The sequence below is a fragment of the Rhagoletis pomonella genome, unplaced genomic scaffold (assembly GCF_013731165.1).
Source record: "Rhagoletis pomonella isolate Grant_MI unplaced genomic scaffold, Rhpom_1.0 Rhpom_scaffold_00005, whole genome shotgun sequence".
Classification (NCBI taxonomy): domain Eukaryota; kingdom Metazoa; phylum Arthropoda; class Insecta; order Diptera; family Tephritidae; genus Rhagoletis; species Rhagoletis pomonella.
In genome coordinates, this window is record NW_023458559.1 from 54,866,670 (window position 1) to 54,890,652 (window position 23,983).

The 23,983-nt window shown below is 34.2% G+C and overlaps 1 protein-coding gene across 3 annotated transcripts; it reads right to left on the bottom strand.

Moving 5' to 3' along the window:
- Positions 1–1,057: 1,057 nt before the first annotated feature.
- LOC118739253 (mucolipin-3-like) lies at positions 1,058–21,799 on the bottom strand. Of its 3 annotated transcripts, none has more exons than XR_004992990.1 (4): positions 21,047–21,799; positions 5,440–6,290; positions 3,737–4,674; positions 1,058–1,282 (listed from the first exon to the last, which is right to left on the bottom strand). XR_004992990.1 is itself a non-coding variant. In XM_036470471.1 (4 exons), exons 1-4 carry the CDS (start codon positions 21,536–21,538, stop codon positions 1,233–1,235), a joined length of 1,983 nt encoding a protein of 660 aa, XP_036326364.1. In that variant the 5' UTR covers positions 21,539–21,799; the 3' UTR covers positions 1,058–1,232. The 3 variants fall into 3 exon arrangements, 2 of the variants coding, with proteins under 2 accessions (XP_036326364.1, XP_036326363.1); XM_036470471.1 differs by having other exon boundaries at positions 4,085–4,674; XM_036470470.1 differs by lacking the exon at positions 1,058–1,282 and having other exon boundaries at positions 2,925–4,674.
- Positions 21,800–23,983: the final 2,184 nt, after the last annotated feature.

Below are 23,983 nucleotides of genomic sequence, written 5' to 3' on the forward strand. Positions count from 1 at the left end.
AGGTATATTGGCCAAACTGACTTCAAATTCGGATTCTGCGGGACGAAATACATTACCATAGGTAGTTCCAGTTAAATGCACATCACACTAATTTTATTTTGTGTGCCGGTGTAATTAAGGACAACATTTTTAAAGGACATTTTTCATACCCATTCGTCCTTATGCACCAAAAAATGTGTTTTGTTATAATTCTTCCGAATTTTTTCTTTTATATGATAACCTATTTTGTGATTCTTCATTGCACTAAATTTTTTTTAATAATTTTTTGAAAAAATTATATTTTTAAAATTTCAAAGTCGTTAAAAAAATCCTGTCTTCGGAGAGAAAAACTAATGCTGGATTTCCACTAGGCATTAAATGGCAAAAATGACAAATGACAAAGCCGGGCATTACAAAATAATCGTGTCATTACATTAAAAAAATTGTCATTAAGGTCATTTCCACATGGCATTTTTTTTAATGGCGTAAATTTTTCGTCATTTCAATGCCTAGTGTAAATTCGGCATAAGTATATTTTCGCGAATAAATTAATTTTTTTGTGTGTAAAATTTACTGTCGCACGGTGTTATATATCTTCGAAATTTCTCGTCTAGGCAGCACTGTGATTAACGAAGTCTTGAAAGTTTTTGAAGACCTGAAATTAATTAGACACAGAACAGAGCTAAAAATGCTTCCATGTCAAGGAACAATGTGCGAGAACTTTATTTCCTGCAGTTACAAAAGAAGTCATTTGAAGTCATTTGCATTTGCCTTGTGTTTCCTTGGTCCTTTTATTACTAAACTATTGTGAAATTCGCAGTGACAGAAGTCTAACTACGGATATCCGAATCCGGCTCTTTTTTTTTAACATAGTGTCCGGAATCCGGTCACCCATCAAAATTTCTATCCGGTACATCTCTAATTAAGATCCTTTGCGGTATGTAGATCAGCATCCCATTCTTCCCTTGTTTAGACAAATATTCCTTTGTAGTTTCGCATGCAATTAAACCCCCATCTTTTCTTTTAAATTAAAATAATAATGTTTTTTAACGTTTCCCATATTTAATCTTCAGGTATATAGATTATATGTATAATTTTATTTAAACTACATATTTTTCATATATGTATGCATATATGTACTTCTTTCCGTTCAATTACAAATATATACTTAGACCTATGTATATACATCTGTATATGTATTGTTTTGCGTACAAACATACATACATCTGAATAAATCGTGGACTGATTTTCATTTATTTCATGACCAATAAACATTCATCAGACGCGCGTCTCATAAACACAACTGTGAAGTGAAAAGAAACGAAAGAGAGAAAAAGTACAAATCATAAATAAGAAAAAAGTATTTTTTTTTGTTACGACTAAACAAAATGTATTCATATATTTTTTTTTTCTATTATTTTTTTGTGTATATAGTTGCGTCCTTTACAAACTTTTGCGCAAGCCTACATTTGCCCCAAGCAATAACACTAAACTAACATGAGCGTGAATATTATGTATGTAGGTATGTATGTATCAGCGAGCTGTTATGCATATATTTATAAACGTACATGCATTGACATACCTATGAATATAAGCTTTAGCACTTTTGACAATTGCATTTAGTAAGAATTTATCTGTTTCTTATGCGCCAACAATTTGTAGGGAAAATACCCACATATGTATGTACATATGTATCAACATAGTAGGTAGTAAATAGAAATAGTTTAAAATATGATTTTTTTTATTAAATTATAAATCGCGTGTTTTTTTTTTGCAGAAATATGGAATAAATTACACATGTGTATATCTATGAACTATTTCATTTATGTACATATATGTAGTATATTTAATTGTATTTTAAATCGTATGAGTGTAGTTAGAGTTCATTCATGGTGGTAATGATTCCTGTGTGGTGGTAGAAGCTTTTAAATATCAATTTTTAAAAAAACGTTAATGCTTTAGAATGGAATGAGCAAAAGTTAGAATAGTGGAAGAAGTTGGAATTTGAAAAATTAAATGCTTATAAATGAGTGGACGTAAAATATAGCCTTTTTAAAGCAAGTGTTTACAAGGCGCAATAATGTTGCATGAAAAAATGTTGCTAGCCACATTTTATTCACCAAGCAATATTTTAATCCTCTATCAATCCACTCGCGAACGAACTCCGCGAATAGTTTACTCCACCTGACTCAAATTGTGTTTCTTGATTTTTGTTTATCAAAAATAAATGTCTTTTGACTAACTACAACAAAGTTTGTGTGGTTTTTTTTTAATTATTGTCTGCTTATTTTATTTTCGCCTACTTAACAACAAAATATACACTTTAATGCATACTTGTAGGCGATTTAACGTTTATATTGAGTAAATTTATTCGTAATTAAATTTAGAAATTTGTGTCGAATTATTTTCTATTGAACAGGTTATACAAACATGAACATGCAAATTAGTCACTTCTTTGGCTTTACACAATTTACTTGTAACTTTACTAATAAAAAATATATTTTTTTTTTTCAAAAATTAAAATTTTATATTCGCACTTGAATAAATGGCTAACTTCCAAAGCGTACCAATACAATGTTTGGATACTGTTATACTGCGGTATTTAAACCGTTTGTATATGCAGAGTTGTGAAACATTACCATAAACATTGCATATTTTGAATATTCAATAGGGGTATTCTCGAAGTCTTGCAAGGATTGCACGAAATGCAAAATACTATTCCAAATTTGGAAGAGTACGAGAGCACCCCATTGCAAAGTGGTAGCATGCATAGGTAGCAAGCAGCGAAATTCTGTATCAAATACAATAACAAGATACAGCAAAAAAAATGAAGTGAGCGAGATGAGAGGAATGAGAGAAATATGTACATGTGCTATGCTTTTTTGCAAAATATATACTTGGGTTTCGACGTTGCATATTTTGCAGCGATAGGAAATGGTGTTTCCCATGTATTTTGTTGTTGTGTGTTTGCAAGTTATGCAATCCGTGCTACGTGCAACAGCTTTGCAAGATTTGGAGAATGCCCCTAATATAACACTGAACGCCCTTTCGGAATTTTCCATTTTCACAACACCAATCGCAACCAAAAACAAACGAAGCATCAACTTTGTTAGTGATGCACTCATTGCTCTAGCGATACGTTTTGATAACTTTTCGGATACGTTTTGGAAAAGTATACATTGTCAACCATTTGTAGTCCGGCGTTACGGAGCTTTTCACTTTGTACGTATGCAATGCAATTGACGTTTTGGAAGTCAGCCAATCTTCAGCATGTCTTTTTTTATCCTAATGTGGTTTCAAAGTTACGAAATTACCCACAGATAAATTACTTACAAATTGTTATTACAGGTTTAATAATCTATGACACAAAATACGCTTGTAAAACTGATTTTTGGTCCCTGATTTTTACACAACAAAATCTAATTTACAAAGCGGTAGCGCCCCTCTTCATTTTCAATTTGCTGGCATTTTTCCTGCAAGCTCTTCTTTACAAGCGCAAAAATGCATTTCCCAGTATCATACGAAGCTACAACCTATTATTACTCGATCTATTCTGACGTCACATATTTACGAGCAAGCTTTTCCTCATTCGGATTTATAGATATACATAAATATATAAATATAAACTTTGAAATGCAGTACGTAGCATTCATATTTTGCCAGCAAGCACATATTTAACTTTCAACTAAACAAAATCAACAAAAAAGCGAATTATATATTATATGACTAAGAGTAAAGTAAAAAGAAATAATAATACATGAATCAGCTAATGCATGCCATGAACAACGCTTGCAAACATAGCATTTCAGCAAATCAGCAGCGGCGATGTGACAACACATTCCAAGCGTCAATTCGTACTCCGTTCGTTCGTGGTCGTCGTCGTCGTCTCATTCATCAGTACAGTTCCAATTGAATGTACATCATCAATATTCTCAACAAACATTCAATCACTTGATAATACTCGTTAGACTGGTGTACCCAGAGGGTCCGTTGCTGCCACTTGTACCGCCACTGTCCCCCCGATAACGCCCACAACAACAGACTTGGCGTAGCACATCTAGCAAACCGTTCCCATCAAAGTCATCCATGTTGCTCATGAACACACCTGATCTGAGATCCTCCTCGTTGCGCGTGCCCACGAACGCTTTCAGATCCGAAATGGGGAAGCCGTCACGATAGTAGCACTTGATCGTGTCATATGCATCCATAATAACTGAGATGAAGAGCGATAGCACGACATAAATGTACAGCGAAATGAAGGAGTACAAGTAGATTTGGCAGAACCACCACAGCCAGTCGGCCTTTGATGAGAGTGTCGCGAAGGTGGCAAACATGTCATCACCATTAATTAACGCGAAAAGACACTCCGAGGTGGTAGCGAGCGAGCGGAACTTCATATGGTAGGGGCCGAGTATGAGCCAGCCGCAGAATGTAAAACCGGCATAGATGAGTAGCGCTGCGAGCAGGAAGCGTAGGATTTTCGGCGCGGCTTTCTTCAGTGTGAGTATGACGACGTTGTAGGTCTTGAAGAAGCCCAGATAGCGCAGCACGCCGAACCACACCAGCAAATTACCGATGCCTAGGAAGAGTGAGCAGGTGTCCCATTGATCGACGACTAGAAATTTGCGTTCGATTTGCTCCTTCAGTGACGAGCCAATGATGAGCAGCAAATCGTTGATGATGATCATTACGTACCTGCGCGTGCGAAGAAGAAAATCGCGTATAAGTAATTGGTAGTTTAAATACAAAACATAAATTGGCAACACGACGGAAGTGAAACCCCTCTCTCGATTCATTTGCTGTTCGTTTTATACTACAGAAATTTGTATTAAAGTTAAAATGCTGTGCAGTACGATCAATAGCGTGGGCCGAAAATCCGCTTTTCTAGAATTTTGTTTGGTAATAGCAAAAATATGAATCATTATGCTTTAAAAAAAAATCTGTGTGAAATGCGGAATTTTTTCGGTCAATATCCTAGGCTCGCCCAAGTCCATCAAAGTTTAATATGCTCAAAAAATAAAAATTAATAAATAATTTAATTAATACATTTTTTTTTATTAAAATTGCAATAATCTTCTAAAGTATAAGTCTTATATAATTTGGTATATAGACTTTTTTTGTAAAGAATCGAAGTTAGGTAAGAAACCATTTTTTTTAGTATTTGAACTTTGATGGACTTGGGCGAGCCTAGGATATTGATCAACAATTTTCACACTTCAAACATATATTTTTTATAGCATAATGAACCATATTTTTGCTATTACCAATCAAAATTCTTAAAAAGCGTATTTTCGGCCCATGCTAACGCTCAACAACTAAAAATTTTAATAACTGCGGCAAGACAGAGGGAAGAAAGATGCGCTTCCGTTGCATGCCAATCATCACATTTCTTCGTGACGGTGGTTTGATTCACTACCGCCCCTAAATTGATATTTCATTTTGAAAAAGTATATCACTCACCAAAAATTCACAAACTCCATGTGACCGTCGAAGCTCAGCTCCTTGTTGAAGTGCATACGGAAGAAGTTCACCGTCTGGCAGCGCAGCAAGTAGGCGCGATACAGCGCGCGGGAGCACAGCGCAAAGGACAGTAAACACACCATTAGCACCAGGATGTTCAACATACTGCGCAAAGCCGCATCAAATTCTGCATTCGAAATGAACTCAACATCGCCTTTGCAGCGCAAACGCTGCGCATCCGCATCGAGGGAAAGCAGCATTTGTCCGTCGTGATCGCGATTGTCGAAGATTATGCTCACATCGAACTTGAAGCAATCGGGCGCGGACAACGGCCCGCCGTAAGCCTTAAAATTGACCGTCTTGATGGCGAATACCAGCGTCGCCCTGACCAACGAAGAGAAACTCAACTCGACGCCGCTTTGCTTGAGGTACGCCTGCACACCGATCTTGGTCACATTTGGCGGCAAATACAGACAGAACTCAGTGATGTCCGGATTGAAAATGTACGACTCATTGAAACCGAAAATTGTGCCTTCGCGATAATTGTAGAGGCAGAGATGCAGAGGGGCCATCTCGTTGTTGTCGGTCGGGTAATCATAGGGGCCGATGGAACGACTCATGTTGGCATAACCGCGCACCGCATAGTCGATGGTGTCATAGAAATCGGATTTTTCGTAGAGCGCAAAGGGGCCTACAGAAGGCGGGTAGGATTCCACTTCACGAGAAGAGTCCCAGCCGCGCAAAAATAGATGCGAAAAGGCAATGCGATTATCCCAGGTGTAGTTGATGTGATTGTAGCGTGAATGCGCGAATAGGCACAGCTGCACTGTCACCAATATGATCTTCACCACCTGGTGGAGGGAGGAAGAAATAAATTATGTAGGTAGTTTGATTTTGTAGAAATTTATTACAATCAGCGTGTTTATGACGGCATGACTCAGCTTTTTATCTCAATTATTTTTTAAGTCAATAATTTAATTCATTCACATTACATTCAATCAATCTGTGATACAGACAAATGAGTATGCAGCACTGCAACACACAGAATTACAGAGAATTCAATTGGTATGTGAAAACTTTTCACTCAATTAATTAATTTAATTGCATCCGTAGACAAATTTCGAATGTATGTATGGAACTATGTGAGTACTTACAAATGCATACATATGTATCTTATTACATTAAACGAGCAATCTTGTATATATATATATATGGGGTATTCACAACCGTGTCGTAAGTGTCGTATTGTTGTATGTCGTAAACTTTAAACACCTAAAAAATATATTAAAGGGGTTGGGAGAGTACCATCAAAGTCATATCATGCATTTTCGCAGTGTTGAAAAATAGTTAGTTGTGGTTTCAAGTTCTCTAACCATTTATTTAAGCTTTTAGAGTTTACGACATACAACAATACGACACTTACGACACCGTTGTGAATCCCTCAATTGTATCTGTGTTCGTATGGAATAGTAGCTTATGTCGGGAAGCTGGCTTTAGTATAATGCGGCATTCGCTTTATTCTTTAAACGACAAGTAATTTTTTTTATGAGATCTAAAGCCAGCCTTTCGACAGATATGTCTATCCATAGGGTTCTCGGAAACGGCTCTAACGATTTTGATGATATTATGCACACAGATAATGTTTTGGATTTTAACGATATCTGAATAGGCATTATCTCAGAGAAGACTCGTATAAGGTTGCCACCTATTCGAAATTAGTTACAAATTAATTAAAGCATCATAATATGGATATCAAATGGAAGTAATTTTAAAGACCCCTAATTCAAACATATTTTTAATAGGGTTGCCACCTATTTTGAATTCCATATTTGTTAAATTTTTTGTTTAGCAAAAAAGTTAAAATGTTACTATTCATGTGTATCAAGAGAAGGTTCTTAAACAATGTTTTCCCTATATAAAAAATGTTATCCCTTAGGATAATAGTATAAGGGTGCCACTTATTTTCGAGTCTACACAATTTATCTAAAACATCGCAATATGGATATCAAATGAAAGGTATTGTTGAGAACTTTGGTACGAAAATATTTTCGATCAGGGTTGCCACGCTTCTATGTAATACACATTTGGCTCATTCCACGGTGACGGGTGTGACATTTCAACTCACATTTTAAGGCTTAATTCTTAAACTGTAATATCAAATTCTCTAAAACGAATATTTTCTAATAGGCTGCCTGGAAAAAAATGTCAAAAACCATTTAATCCGAACGAGTTATCTGAATTTTAGTCACTGTGACGGGTGTGACGAGTACGCAAACCAAATTAGCTACTACCTACTTGCATCAGAGTTTCTTTGCTAATTATGTCTTCTGCTTATGGTTTTACATAGTTCGTTGTATAGTTAAATAAACATTCTCAACGTTTACGCCAAAGTTGCTTGCCTCTATTGGAAGTTATAGATTATATGTTCCAAATTCAACTGTGACGGGTGTGACTTGACTTTGTGACGGGTGTGACAAGTTGAGCATGAATATATAAATACACATTATTAGACAGCTAAACGAACTTTATTTCTCAAAAAATCGGATTTTACGAACGTCTACAAGATTCTGCCACCTAAAGACGGGATAATCCTTGATCGGACTCTTCATCTCCATTGTCTCCGTGAGTAATTGTGAAGTACCTTATTTTTAAATAGTATGAACCTGTTATCTGTCAAACCGAGTCCGTTACCTGTAAAAACAGTTTTAGATACTGTTTTTGCTTTGCTGTTTTTGTTTAGCTTAAGTTTTCCCATCGCTCGAGCAACATATCTTTACAATTAGCTTTATTATCGCTGATCACAAACAGATATATGACACATTTCAGATTAGCAGATAAGTAACGTATTGAAGAATTTTCAAGAAGAAGCGTTTGAAGTTAAATATAAAATCTTTATTTTAGAAATATACTAAATCATGGGATCCTAGCTTCTAAATACTGAAATTAGTACAATTAGAGTTCTATGGAGCACCGTGAATGCTAATGAATTTGTTTTTTTTTTCTACATATGCATAGCGAAAATAATACAAAAGGTAGCAGGTTCAGAAGTACAAATGTTAATGTAAATAAAATTATAATTGCAAATAGAATCAATAGAGAAGCTTTAATTAAACACTTCACAGCTCTAAAAAAATGTGTGGGCCAAATATTTATTTTGTAAGCTCTTGAGGAAAAATACCGAAATACACGGTTGAAGTAACTAAAATTATTAATTATTATTAAACTAAAATTAATCACAAATGTTATGATAGCATTTTGTGACTCATTTCGAACTTTTCAAGAGCTTAAAAAGATAGATGAGGCAAATATGTGAATACATTCGCATTAAATTATTTGTAATATAAAACTATGGACTATCTGTAAAGTAGAAAGTGACAAACACGGCCGAACGGGGTAAATATTAATTGATAGTGAGCAAATAGCACACATAGGAGATAGTAAAACTGCGCATGTAAGTGTTGAGTTGTGTACTTACACCCAACCTTAAGTGCTTAAAAGCAACAAGAAGAAAAAGTTTTGTTCTAAGACGCAGACGTTGTTTTAGTAAGTGATTAGCATGTTACGGTAAAGAGAAAAATAACTGGGCTTAAATGTACTAAAAATTGAATGTAATAAGTAGTTAAAAAATTTAACGGAAATCTGCGACAGCGAACTCTTACGTAGGCGAAAGCTAGAAAAATTCCATGCGATGATATCAAGCCCTAACCGCTAAAATAACGTAAACGATTTTTTTTTGAATTTTCTTTTTAATGCTGAAATATTGCTAGAGCATCTAGATGTATTTCGGCATTAACAGGAAGATTTTGAAAAAAAAAATATCGCTTACGTTATTTTGGCGGTTAGGGCTCGATATGTATTCTCAGACACTTTTTGTCTCAAACAGATAAAACGTAGAAGACTATGAATAGTTCGCTACCTGTTCGAAGCGTTGGCATAGCAGTAATTTAAAAGCTTACGTAGCTGATTAAAATTGATATAAATATTTGCACACATTTTCAGAATCACGATTACATATGTACGTACATTCATAATACAGTGCATATTTACAAATTGATAAGCTGAAATGTTTAATAGAACAAAGTATATTTAGTTATGAGGCAACCAACTACGCTTATTTAGCTGCAGTCTTTAGTTTGTTTTTAAAATATTCGCATTCGGAGCAAAAGTAGCGCTAATTGCATACATATGTACATATGTATATGTATGCATTAGGGATGTTAATTCTTCAGCTTTTTCCGATCCCGGGATCCCGGGATTAATCCCGGGATTTAGATATTCATTACTTTTCAACAACTTAAATCGAAAAAATGCTTCTGGGGTATTCCATCGTCACGGGTGGGACATTTGTACAGCAAAAATAGTTTTTCTTTTTTAAATTTAAGTATAAAGGGCTAAGCAATTCTACATTTCCATAAAGCTACACCTAGTTCACTAATATACGAGTTATTACCAAATACGAAAACTATTCTAACTTTGATTTTATATGGGAAAATACCAAACGAAAGCTAGAAGTCGCCAGATTGATGTATTAAAATGCATTGGAGAATGGATTATTTGCAAACGCATGACATTTTATATGCATTTTCCAAATGCACTTCTGCTCGGTGCATTTGATTGCAATGAAATTTCGAATGTACCTTAATGATTTTCAAGTTTGTTTAGACTAGCTATATATGTGTGGCTAATATTAACTACAGATTAAACATGGATATATATATATAGTATATACATCACTTTCCGATAGGGCTTATAGTTTCTGACAAATTAATTAATCATTCCAGCTTTTTTTATTTTTTAATGGAAAAATGAAAAAAAAAATCAAACCCTAAAAGAATGCAAGAATTTGGCACAGAACCTGTTATTTTTAAAATTTTTTTTCTGTTAAAGTTTGATTTTTTTCATTAAAAAATAAAAAAAAGCTAGAATGATTAATTAATTTGTCAGAAACTATAAGCCCTATCGGAAAGTGATGTGTATACGCTTTCATTTGCCGTATTTTATATTAAGATTTTCAAATTGGATCGTAAGATATACGTGATTAAAAGAAACAAATTTTCGCTTTAAGCTGAATAACGGTAAATTGCAAATATCTCGAAAACGTATCCATAGAAAAAAATTAGCTCGATTTTCGGAATCACCAAGCAATTCTACATAGGAATTGGATAGTGGCATCCATAGAACATTTTTGCTGTAAACCAGGGTAATTATTAAATTTAGCAGTTGGTTATAAGAAATAAAAAATTAAAGCTCGTTAAAAAAAATTTTAAATAAATATATTCTGCATATTAGAAAATATGCACATGTGTATGTATGTGTATCGCACATTTCTTTCTTTCTGGTATTTCCTATATTAAGTTTCACTTATTCCGCGCGTAGGGACTACACGCACTAAGCTTTTTTCCAACACTGTATGTATGTATGCATGTACATCTGCAGTTTTTACAACTTTTTGGGAAGTGAAAACGTTAATGATAGAAATAGGAACAGTTTTACTCAACTTAAACTCTAATCCAGCTTAATCCTTAACACCTCTTCGAAATTTTTTATGTCTAGTCACATGTTTTAAAAGATAAAATTTTAGAAGCCTTAATTTGTTCGTTAAATAAACTACTGACCGTTGCGTCAGACAAGTGTGTTGATTACTTTTCAGCAAAATGTCAAAATTCATTTTCGCATTAGCAAGCGAAAATAGGTTGTATATTCATATGCTGACAGGTTCATTTAGCACAATAAGAAGAAAAAATCGACAAGTGAGAAAAAAAAATTTAGAAAAATGGAGAGCAACTCAAAGGCGTACATATTTCGCAAAAAAATATTTCGATTGCCATTTCAGTGATCAGGGAAAGAAGCGATTACTCATACGCCGATAATTATACAAATTATTTGGATTATGATACTAATAAGTATTTCGCATCTGCCTTGAGGTTTCTACACATAATATCTTTTAATTATATGGAATGCATATGGGTGTTTCCATCGGAAGGTCTCCCACGAAAAAAAATAAAAGTCATATATCTAACGTATTTATGGGCCCATTTGTCTGCTTTTTAAAATATATACTGGCTATGTAAGTAGAAGAGTTTTCTTAAAAATTGCCTTGCTAGGTGGCGCCAGCATCGAGGTATTTTGAAAACTCGTATTTATTGTCCGATTTGGTTCGAATTTGGCGTATGTAGGTGAAACATAATAAATCACATATTTCCAAAAAATTTACACTGAATTGGCACTTAAGTCAAAATATAGAGTATATATATGTACGATGTTTTTAGTAGTTATTGTAATATGAGCTGAAATTGCTAAAACTAATTGTTTTTGCAAACGTCACGTAAAAAATTTCGTTTGGCAGATGTCACGTGCCGAATTCGTCCTTAAGCTAAAGAAATAAATGAACGCAATTATTCCAACATGACAAACTACCATTAAAAAGGCAAATTAATTCATTTTAGTTTAAAATAAACCGCTTAAAATTTTTACTTAAATTTTTATTTTAAACTACAAAAACGTAAATTTTGAGTTACTTCTTCACAATTCAAAATCTCTTACTAATATTATGTGACTCGTGTTAGTGTCTCAAATGACTCGCGAGTCAGACGCACCGTGTATGCCGCCTATTATTATCCTCATTTTCGAGCTTAACTCTCTAATCTGTAATTAGAAACAGAGATTAGCCATACAAAATTTGTCCCTCGTTAATCTGTAATTATAAAATAATCTCAGATTAAACCGATAACTTTTCGGTGTCCATCCAAGTTTTACCGATTATTTTTGCGAAGAAGAGGAGAAATGCGAAACGAAAAAGTAAACAAAAATGGACGCTATCAAGGAAAAGAGGCTTTTAAAGGTATTTTTAATAAAATATTCAGTTACAATATATTTAAATTGCTTAATACTATGGCAGAAGTGATCACAGTGGCACAGAGAGGAAACTTTTCTTTGAGTTGTGAGAATAACAAGCACAACAGATGTGACGACTAATAATCTGAGTTTTGCCTGTATAAACGGGGAGATTAATAAGGGAGCTTCGATTGAGATTTTATTTATATGTAAACAAACTTTAAAAGTATTAAAGATGTAACAAAAGCAATTTCTTTTGCAAGTAGTGCAATTACATCGCCAGCAAGATCCTAATTGCAATAAACTAAATTTTACTAATAATTAAAAAGAATATTAATATTTAAAAATGCAATAAAAATTTAACAAACGGACTAAATTCTCTATTTTCTGACAAATATAGTTTCTAATCAACATTTTCTACGCATTTTGTACCATTTTAGTGTACGTTTTTTTTTAGTTAGCAATAAAATTTGCAATCATTTCTGATTTTTTCGACTTTCATAGCCTGTAAGTATATACATTTTTCAGTCTAGATAATCAACTTTAGAGTAGTTTTTTAAGAATTTAATGCTCTATAAGAATATGCCAAGGAAAAATTGTATCTAAAATGGTTCAAAAGTTATAACATTTTTATTGAAAACAATTTTTTTTTATATATTATTTACATGGAACATTTCATGTATGTATATGTATACCCTGCATACCAGGATTTCAGAGTATTCTGAAAGGTTTCGCAATTTTTTTTACTCGCGGTTGACACTTCATAAATTTTTCTTTAAAGATTCCTAAAAGAATCGTAACCAATTTCCGATCCTCTTAAAGATTTCGGAAGCATTTGTTTGCAGGGTATATATTTACGTATATGTGTGTGTATACGCGAATATGTAAACAAAGCAAAACAGGCGATAATTTGACACAAGCGTGCTCATAAGAAGAAGCAGGGGTTCTATCGCTATCACCTGTAGTTGATACTTAGGCCTTGCTCCAGTTGCAAGTTTTTCTATGAAGCACAGTTAAGGCGGGTTCACCGTTCGTGTCCGGACAACTTTTTATTTGCTCTCAACACATTTTTGCCGGAGAGGGTGCTGAAGTACGGTTCGCCGTTCAGTTCGGCACATTTTATTTTGCTCTGAAGCAAAAACGCGGCAACCCGAATCATCAAGCCATTCGGACACAAAATCAAAATCAATTTGATTCGAACAAAGAGTGTTCAGCAGATTTTTGTCGCTCTCTCAGTGGCAAAGAGTGGGAAAGGAACGCGTAAAATTACTAACAAAAAGTGTCCGGACACGAACGACGAATCTGCCTTTATTCTGAATTTTCCTACGTGCAACACGCACAAACGTAGTTGCTAATTTTTGTTATAGTTTTTATTAGAAGTTAAGTGTTAAAAATAAAGATTGAATTGAATAAAATTCATATGTGTGCCTTTTATTCCCCACAGATGTTTGTTTTTCCTTTTTTAGCTCATTAATAATTCACAATAAGCAACTTTCAGAGTTGTATTCGCGAAGTTGGGGCTAATGTACATATTAGGAATGTTAATCCCGGGATCCCGGCCTTTTTAAAGTCCCAAAAATCCCGGGATTCTCCGCAAATAATCTCGGAATTTTCGGGATTTGTAATTTACACTGATGACAATAATAGAAACTCCTTTTATTGACCAGTATTGGCTATATTTCTTTTTTTAATTAATAATTCATATTTTTATATTAACATTTTTCTAACTCATTTTCCATATAACACTGCGCAATAGTAAATTTTAAACACAAATATCAATATATTTGCGAAACCATGGGCCAAATATAGTAAAATTGCGTTTTTAGTTTTTCACTCTGACGTCAGTAATTCAAAAATGATTTAAAAAATTCGGATAAATGTGCTTAGAGAAGAAGTATGGGTATCAAATTAAAGAGGAAATCGTGTAGAATTTAAGCAGATTCAATTTTTTGATGCAGACGGACTGGTAAGAATTGAAAATGTCCTTTTAAAATTTAACATTGAAATTTCGCAATATTTATTTTTGAAAAAATTATATGTTAAGGACTTATATAAACTCGATAACTTCCTTGAATTGCGTCCTTCTAACTTTATCAGCTTAAAAAATTACCTATTCGTCCTTGTGAACCCAAAAATTTTTAATTTTTTTAAATTCTAAAGAAATTTCCTCTTGCATTTGGTACCCATATTTTTAGTCTAGGACTAATCTCGGGTTCCCGGTATTGTGATACCGACATCCCGAAAATCCCGTGATCGGAAAAAGCTGAAAAATTAATATCCCTAGTAGGTACATATGTATAAATGTATTTGCTTTATAATGTTTTGATAATCCAAATGTTATCTATTTAACTGCTCATTCGAAAATGCGGCACTGTTTTGCTACTTCACAGAAATCGTAGGCGGATCTCAGACTTTTCCTCAGCTACAATCCATGTGCCTTGCGTTTGGTCATTGAGTTAATTGGTGCTTTCAATTGAATATATGTCCAAACAGATAATCAATTTCTTTCATCGCGCAAACAGAACGTGCTTTGGGGTACAATAAATTTATTTATTTGCAATTCGAGCACACAAGCGTGTGTGATTGATTGCTATTGCCGCTAGTGCACTATGGTCTGAATGCCTGTTTTTCTGGCCAAAACTAATTACGACTAAATAAGATGATTAAAAAAAAACATAAGTTTTTTTTTCATTGATGGTCATTTGATTTCCGATATTTTTGTAAAATATAGTTTAACCCTTGACGACTGAGGGGCTAAAGGGTCTTTCTCATAGTATCAAGATAACCTACGAAAATAGCCGTTTTCTTAGAAACGCAAGATATATATAATAGTTTTATGGCCTTATTCATAAAAAATAAAGAAGGTTTAAAAAGCTTTATAAAGTGACGTTTTCATAAATTTTTCAATTTATAAACCTTTTGTAAATCTACTTTATTTTTTATGGATATGGCTATTATTCTTTAATAACTGCATCATAGTCAAACCTAGGTGTAAGGTTAAGGTTTAAGAAAAATCTTATCATTTATTAGGGTCAAAATAAAGAGATCTTATTTTCAAATGTGTTGAATGCTGATTTTTTACTACATTATAGCTTTTTACAAAAATAAAGTTAGCAACCAGAAAAAAGTTATGTTAACACATGTAAAAAGTTAGTTTTGGTCAGAAAAACAGGCATTTGGACCATAGTGCAGTATACAAAGTAAGTATTTGTAATGTAAGATTATATACAAAAACAGCAGCAATTGGAAAAATAAAATATACATACAGTGCAATCCGGTTATAATGGACTCCACGGAACCGCGTCAAATTCTCCATTATAATCGAGTGTCCATTTTATCAGAATACAAAATTTTGAAATAATAAAGAAATAATGTACATGTTTCACGTTTTTCCGTTCCGGAATTTTTCTTAAAGTGAACAAAAAACAGTTCAAAAACCAACCGTCACATACAATGCCCGCATAAGCTGATTGCCTATTTTGACAGATTTCGGTAAACCAGTGAACTTTGTTTATGTATATAGACATTTTCTGTTGCAGAGACGGTTGCCTCCCTTTATTGAATTCGGGGAATTACCGAACTTTGTTTATGGCAGAGATGTTTTTTATTTTGGCCTTGACAGCCCCGGTTATACAAAAGACGATATTTTTGTCCATTCTCTTTTTTTATATATTTGAAGTGGGACTTGACAAATACATACATATTTATATAATAACAGTTTCCATCCTAAGCGAGTCCATTATAAATGGATTACACTGTATGTATGTAAGTGAATATGTGAATTTGCACACCTTTAAACTTTGCAAGCTTTACTTTTATCATCATTTACATACATATATATATGTGTGAAGGTATGTACTTTAAACGCAAGACAGGCAGACATGTTCGCTGTACTTTTATTTAATATTTCGTACATACATATGTATGTTGCTGATATGCATATTGAGGAAAAAATGCTGCATTGAACTCGAGTTGTGTTATCATATCGTAATGGCATATATGTATTACAACAAATGTACATAAAACCATACAATACATATGTACATATCGTAACCTTAATATAGAAAGGTCCTATCTCACATCGTCGCTGAAATACAAAAAGCCGTAACTAAGTAAAAAACCAAAATTCCTGTTTTGAGTGATTATGATGTATTTCATCAAATTATAAGTTCACACATCAATTTAAGCAATAAAAAATTTTAGTCAGTTACGGCTTTTTTGCGTTTCAGCAACTATATGAGTTGGGGCGTTTCTATATTAAGGTAACGATATGTATTAATTTACAAGACGTACAATCGAGCGACAATTGATGGCTACATTTGCAATGTATAACTGAATAATGACGACGAAGCTAAAAGAAGAGACGTTACTTATTTTCAGCACATGAAACAGACCTGGTGGAAAGTTCAGAAATTGTTACTTTAGAAAACGTAACAAAACACGTTTAATAATGCTGTATAAATAAATAATTTCCAGTCAATAAACCCTAAAATCGGAGCGAAAAACCAGTTGCATGCGATAAATGATAAAATGAATATTAAACCTAACTAAATGCATACCAGTGAAGTATTTTTATATACTTAAAATATCTATTTTGTTTTATTTTTTCTTTTGTTGTTGTTGTTGTAGCGGTTACAATACATACTGGTTACATTTAAATAAATAAGGGACTGCTGAGATATATTTGCTTTTGTTCATTTCAAGTCCGACAAACACAGCTGCCTCGTTCATTTTTAATGATTGCTTGTGAAACGTGCAGTGCAATACGATGCATATTACCACTTTAACGGTTGGAGAGAAGCTTCTTATATGAACATACATCAATACTTACATGTGTACGCACATACGCAGATACATCACTACTTAGATATGTACTAGGGATGTTTCGAATGTATACGAATAACATTGAAAAAAGCTATAATCAACTTAAGACATCGTTTTTATTACTTAAAAATTTTGAAAATTACTTGAACATTGAACGAGTGCTTAATCTATACTGTGTTTTAATCTAGTAGCCAAAGTTCAAAAGGGGCATATGATATTTCTAAAAAAGTAATTTCGCTGCCTTTTCTCCCATGAGGCGATTTCTTAGAGGCTCGTATATACATAAGGCCGGCTGCACTGAACAATTGCTCACTTGGAACGCTGGCGAGTCTCGAACATTTGCGGGCCAGATCTGTTAATTTGTCGTATTTTAGTTTAGTTTTCCACCAATCGAGAAGATTTTCATCGAGATGAGCTCGTTTTTCTTTAAGATGGGCCTTCAATTGAGCTTTAATTTCACATTTTTTAATGTCTCCTGATTCCACATCCGAGCCTTCGCTTTCGCTTCAGGAGTCTAAAATTTTTTTAGCAGTACTTGTTGAAGGCCCATCAATGTTGTTTGATATACTGCTTAACCGTTTAGCGCCTGAAGCTAAAAGCCGGTTATTGTTCGCACCGTGGTTAGACAGACTTAGAGCCGTTTCAACAATATTAGAGTGGACTCTCTGCTCATGGACACATTCGTATTCGGAAAACATTCGTATCATTTAATGCGAATGCGAATGTGTAAAATTATGCAAATATTCGCAACATTCCTGATATGTACGTACGTATGCACATTCATTATTAAATGTGGGAGGAAATAATGAGGATTATTTTGCGTTTCATTCGCCGAATAGCGCTTTACATAGTACATATTGCATGTACGCTGCAGATTCAGCAGGTGGTGTGCGATTATACATATTTATTAATATCTTAGGCATGCACATACATACATAGGCATGGATATACAAGTGTTTGGATTTACGTCACACTATTCGTTGGGAAATACCTGTCTGCTGCTTTTAGGATAATTGTTGTTGTAACCGGATACAAATTCCCAAAGAATCTTTGGGAATTGATGCTGGAGTAACAGCCCTTGGCCAGATATGAATCTGGCAGACGTACATACGTAGACCCGACTGTCGCACAGTGCATCCCTTCCATATAAAATGTGGGCAAAAATAGAATTATGGACGGATTTAAATGAAAATTCGATCCTTAGTAAAATTGAGGGCGTCAAATTAAAAATGCCATTTGTTTTTGGATAACTTTCATACTTTCACTGTAAATGCAGTTTGATGTTGAGAATTTGGGTTCTTGTGGCTTTTATATAGGTATGTACATATAGTTCGTTCTATTTTCAAAAGTTAGGTGTCAAATGTTGTTGTTGTTGTTTTAGCAGCATATAAGCTCCCAAAAACAGTTTTTGGGGAGTGTTGCTAGAGGGACAGTCCTTCGCCAAATATAAATCTGGGTCGTTCCGGTTACGTAGACCCGACTGTCGTGGGAACGTTAGGTGTCAAATGACAGGGCTTGGCCTGTAGATGTGCAACAAAGTTTTTTTATTTTTGAAAAGGGTTGCCACCTGTTACAAATTTTATTAAAATTATTTAATAAGTTAAATGAATTAGATATTACAATATGGGTATCAATTGATATAGTTTTGAAAATACTTTACTTCTAAAGATACGCAGAAGGGTTGCCACATGTTTAAAAAATCAAATTTATTTTAATTGAGGGAATAAGGTAACTGAAATATGTATATCAATATGAGTATCAGACAAATGAAAAAATTTGACATATTTAGCAAGAAATAAGTGAAGAGTACAAACATTCCTGAGTTAATTTAAGAGTCCAGTAATTTGAAAGGAATGTATTCAGAACAAATCACTGATTGACAATATATGTATTTGTAATAAAATAACAAATACGATGGCGTAATCCTATGGTTTGACGTAATTCCTATTTTAGTTAAACTAAGTTCGACTTTACAAACAGGTGGCAACCCTTTTCGTAATATTTTTAATCTAAAACCTTCTTAAACCTCTTTCGTCTGACTCCCTTATGGTGATACCTATCTATTTCAATTACCTAATTCCTTTAATTAAAGAGGAATTTGATTTTTTAAACAGGTGGCAACTCTCTACATGTAGTTAATACACACTTCGATTAATACCCATCTCTTAATAATTCACTTAACATATAAAAAAATTTGACCCTTGTTTTTTATTAATCTAATTTTTTAACAGGTGGCAACTCTTTAAAAAAGAATAAACCTTTTATTGTCTACATGTCAAACTTTTTAATCTGACACTTCATTTTTAAAAATGGAACGAAACATACAGATCTCAAGGCACTGACAAAAAACTAAAAAAATATTTTATGCGTTAGCAAAAAACGCATTACTTCAGAAAGTGAAAAATGAGCAGGTTTTTATTTCTTCTTTTGAAAGCTAAAAGCCCGTACTATTTAATAATAAAAAATAACCTATATTTACATATATTTTTTATTCATTCCATTAAAATTTATTTTGAAATTTTGTTTAAAAAATTGTTTTTTTCTTGGAATACCGCAGGGACACCCTGTGTTTAATTTTATTCCAAAGTTTTAATTCCTGTAATTCTCTACTATCTATATGGAAACAAGAAACGTTAAACCAACATTTTATTTCAAAAAAATATATATTTTTGACATTTTTTTTCTGTGAAGAGCTTACGCATGGCTATGCTCTTATTAAAATTCTGAGTATAAAATTTGTCGACTTTAGTGGCTTCCTGGCGGCATATAATTCATTTTTTAGGGAAATTTCTGTTTAATTCTTTTTAGTGCATAAATTGTCTTTACAAAAACACTAAACACGTTCACATTGCAGATAACGAATTTTTCGATTTTTGCCCACTTAGGCGGCACTGTGTGTCGTGGTAAATACCCGTCTGCTACTTTTGGGATGTTGTTGTTGTTGTAGCAGCATACAAATTCCCCAAAGACTTTTTGGGGAGTGTTGCTGGAGTGACAGTCCTTGGCCAGATATAAATCTGGGTCGTTCCGGTTACGTAGGCCCGACTGTCGTGGGAACGCTACTTTTGGGATAATTGTCGTTGGTTTTAATTTCAACAAGAAATTCAACTTAATTAAGATTGCAACCGCAAATGTGATACACATTTATGTAATTTTAAATATAATAAAATTAGACTGTCATTACATTTAGAGTAAAAAAAAAAAACATGAAATGCATTAGCTTGCGACTCATATGTGCATATGAATTTTTAAATGCTTATGACAAGAGTTAATGAGTAACCAAGGAAAGTTGATTAAACCGGGCATTGTGTGGTACTTATAAATACATTTAGAAGCGACTAGATTGCCTAATAATAAAGCTGATTGTACATTGTGAAGATTTGATAGAGCTTTATTGGGGGAGTTTTACTTCAATCCATTTTGGCGGTGGTTTAAGTATAGTTTTATCTTTTATAAAAGATAATGTGTTAAATATACCAGATCTTGTACTAATTAATAGTTATTTTGAAGTAGTTTATATATTCCACTGACCACATTAGATACATATCGAAGGCTTATATTCAATACCCCCTATCTGCATTTTCACAAAAATGAGATTCTGATATAAAAATCCACCTAAGACTTAACAGTCATCGGTGATGTTAATGCTGACCTTGTATAACGCTTGACATAATAATTTACTCCCAGTATAAATTTACTATTAAATTGCAGTCAGAATTACCATCAGTGATGACAGGTAAGTCTCTAACATCGCAAAGTAGTTTTTGTAAAAATTGCAGATACGAGGGTATTGAATATAAGCCCTCGATAGTTTTTTTTATTTGGTTTTTTTAAACAATTTGTTTCGCAGCAAAGCCCAGTCACAAACTACATACATATATAATACACAATCCGTGGGCTTTTAATTAAATTAAAAATTATTTTGAGCGAAGCTGTTTGTTTGACTCACCTGCACAACAAATTTGTATGGAAATTTACGGCGCGCTTGCCACTTTTCAATCGGATTCATAAAGAAAAATTGCAATTTACGACGCATCCTTTCCTCGTTGTAAGAGGCCATAGGCGAAGAACCTTCCATGTTATTGGAACTTGAGGGCAATTCACTGGCTTCAACGCCACCAGTGCTATGTGCTCTATGAGGCGCAAACACGTTTGGCCCCTCATTGGCCGCCTCTATACCAACAGCACAACCAGCTGTAGCGGCGGTCAATGGCGCTGTCGCCGCTGACCTTGGCTGGTTTCTATTATATTCATCATCACTTTCGCAACGCGAATTTTCACCGCTGCTGTTGCTGCTACCCCGAATCACTCCGCCTGCGTGCTGCTGGCCTTCGCTGCTATTACGCAGCGTTGCGTCATAGAGATTTCTTTGGGGCTGTTGTTCTTTATAAGGTAGTTGTTGGGGAGCAGCTGACGCTGGTGCTCCACCGTAACTTTGCATCTCAATACACTGCAAAAGTGTTGTCTATATGGTGGGGTTTGGGACTTTTTCTTTTGCACTCACTTGTGGCAAAAGAAAAATCACCAAAGTTTTTTTGTGCTTCCGTGTTTTATTTGTTCGAATATTGGATTCACTTTTACACTTCTGTACGCGTTCGAATAACTTTATCAACTAAATTGCGAGATCGATGAAAAGTTAAAATTTGCTGGATGTTTTAGTATCGGGGTAGCAGGTAGCAGTGATAGATTTCTTTTCCTTGCCTTTGTGTTTTGATATGGAATAAAATACGGTGGTGGTAGTTTGAAATGAAGGAATCGCAAATCCAACAAACAATGAATGTCAGAACAGGGATAGATCACAAAACTTCCACTGGAATGCACTACCGGAAGTATAGGGTGATAATTGCAAATGCATTTGACAATTCGTAGATAAACAAAATAAGCCTTTTGTATACATATGTATGTAAACGTTCGATCCAATCAGCAATCAGCGTAGTGCGAAAAACTGTGTTGCAATAAAATAAAGAAAATAAGATGAGGCCTTTGCATCCCTATAGTCCCTATCTTACTATAGGGAATTCATCTTATTTTCATTGAAGAATCTGACCTTACACGTTATTTCGTAATAAAACAGGGTGGCGCCGAAAAAGATTTATGTGCACTTTTTTCTAGTGACCGCTAGATGACGCCGAGCTGTCAATTATTTGACAGTTTCCTTATATTTCTTGTTCCATGCCGGAAGTTTAGTTTAACTGTGAATTCTGTGGTGTTAAGTTTATGCTATTTGCAAATTATTATTTATGTTTCACAACGAAAAAATATTGAAATTTTTACTGCATTCTGCTGGAAAGCATTTCTTAACACAAAAAATTTGCAGAAGAGAGCGTAAAAAACGTGAGAGCTGCAAATTTCTGCTAGCGAATTTTCTGCCAACAGAAATTTGCAGTCATATGTTTAAAAAGCAGCTGTTCAAAACGCACAATGAAAAATATGACAAGTTTATTTTAATTCACTTTTATAAAACAAAATGAGCGCATCGTTATCAAAACACATTGAAATATTGCAGAATGTAAGTATTCAGAATGTAAGTCCCTGTAAAAATAGTTGGACCATATAGTCTATTTGTGGCATATTGGAGTACTTACAAAAGTGCTCATCTGTCATGCTATAGCGGACCACTGCTCTGCGTTCACTGCGAGCACTGATCGTGTTTTAACGAAATGTGATTGAAGGGCAATGGGGTATAGTCGTTGTGCTGCGTATGCAGTTACAGTTGCACGGATATACTCAATCGCGATTCTTGCGTCCTCGTTCGCGCACTCTGGACAACGTGAGCAAAACAAAATGAGTGCATCGTTATCAAAACACATTGAAATATTGCAGAATGTAAGTATTCAGAATGTTAGTCCCTGTAAAAATAGTTGGACCGTATAGTCTATTTGTAGCATATTGGAGTACTTACAAAAGTGCTCCTCTGTCATGCTGTAGCGGACCACTGCTGTGAGATCACTGCGAGCACTGATCGTGTTCTAACGAAATGTGATTGAAGTGCAATGGGGTATAGTCGTTGTGCTGCGTATGCAGTTACAGTTGCACGGATATACTCAATCCCGACTCTTGCGTTCTCGTTCGCGCACTCTGGACAACGTGAGCAACCCATGTGCGAGATGCGGTAACCAATCCGAGTGGAGCCTTGGGTCACGGCAGAAAGAGAGGGAGCTTTGGTGGGGCCACTCCGAATTATTCGGCTTAAAGAAATGTATATGGTTGTAACAAAACCCAGGTCAAAGCAACTTTATAATAACTTTCATTTTATTACTAACCTGGCGGAATTAAACACGGTAGAATTCGAACAGAAGGCCAAAGAATTACAAATGGTTTTCTCTAAAGACTTAAAAGACGATTTTCCAGAAGAATGTATCCCCTTCATGCCCTGTGCAGTATAAAAAATTACGATCGGAAGAGTTCTATCAGTTTGTTTGAATGGCTACGAGCTGATGGTCTGCAAACCATTTACACATACGTAGACATCTACTCCCGCCAGCAACAGGTAACTATGATCCGAATAAACGGCGCAGTTGACCTGATAAAAATTGTTCCCTGACAGACAGCAGTAATGCGGATTAACGAGCCACGAGGTTGTGGGTTCGAACAACACAGAAAGTAGAATTTTACTTTTTTATCTAGTCTATTGCTTTTATTTATTTTTAATGTAATTACACCGTGCGATAAAAACAAAAAAGTTTTAAAACACGAAAGAATCGATATACCCACGGAACTATGGGGCGAATATAGTAAACCAGCGATTTTAGTTTTTCACTCTGACCTTAGGATATTTTTTCAAAGGACTTTGAAATTTCGAAGATATGGTTAATTAAAATAATAATAAAAAAATGAGTGCAATGTAGAATATGGGTATCAAATGAAAGAAAAAATTCATTTGAAT

Coding starts and splice junctions, on each gene's coding strand:
- LOC118739253 (XM_036470470.1), bottom strand. CDS start 21,538: ATGCAAAGTTACGGTGGAGCACCAGCGTCAGCTGCTCCCCAACAACTA. Junction 6,291..21,046: donor CATACAAATTTGTTGTGCAG/GTGAGTCAAACA, acceptor TCCCTCCACCAG/GTGGTGAAGATCATATTGGT. Junction 4,675..5,439: donor ATGGAGTTTGTGAATTTTTG/GTGAGTGATATA, acceptor TCGCACGCGCAG/GTACGTAATGATCATCATCA.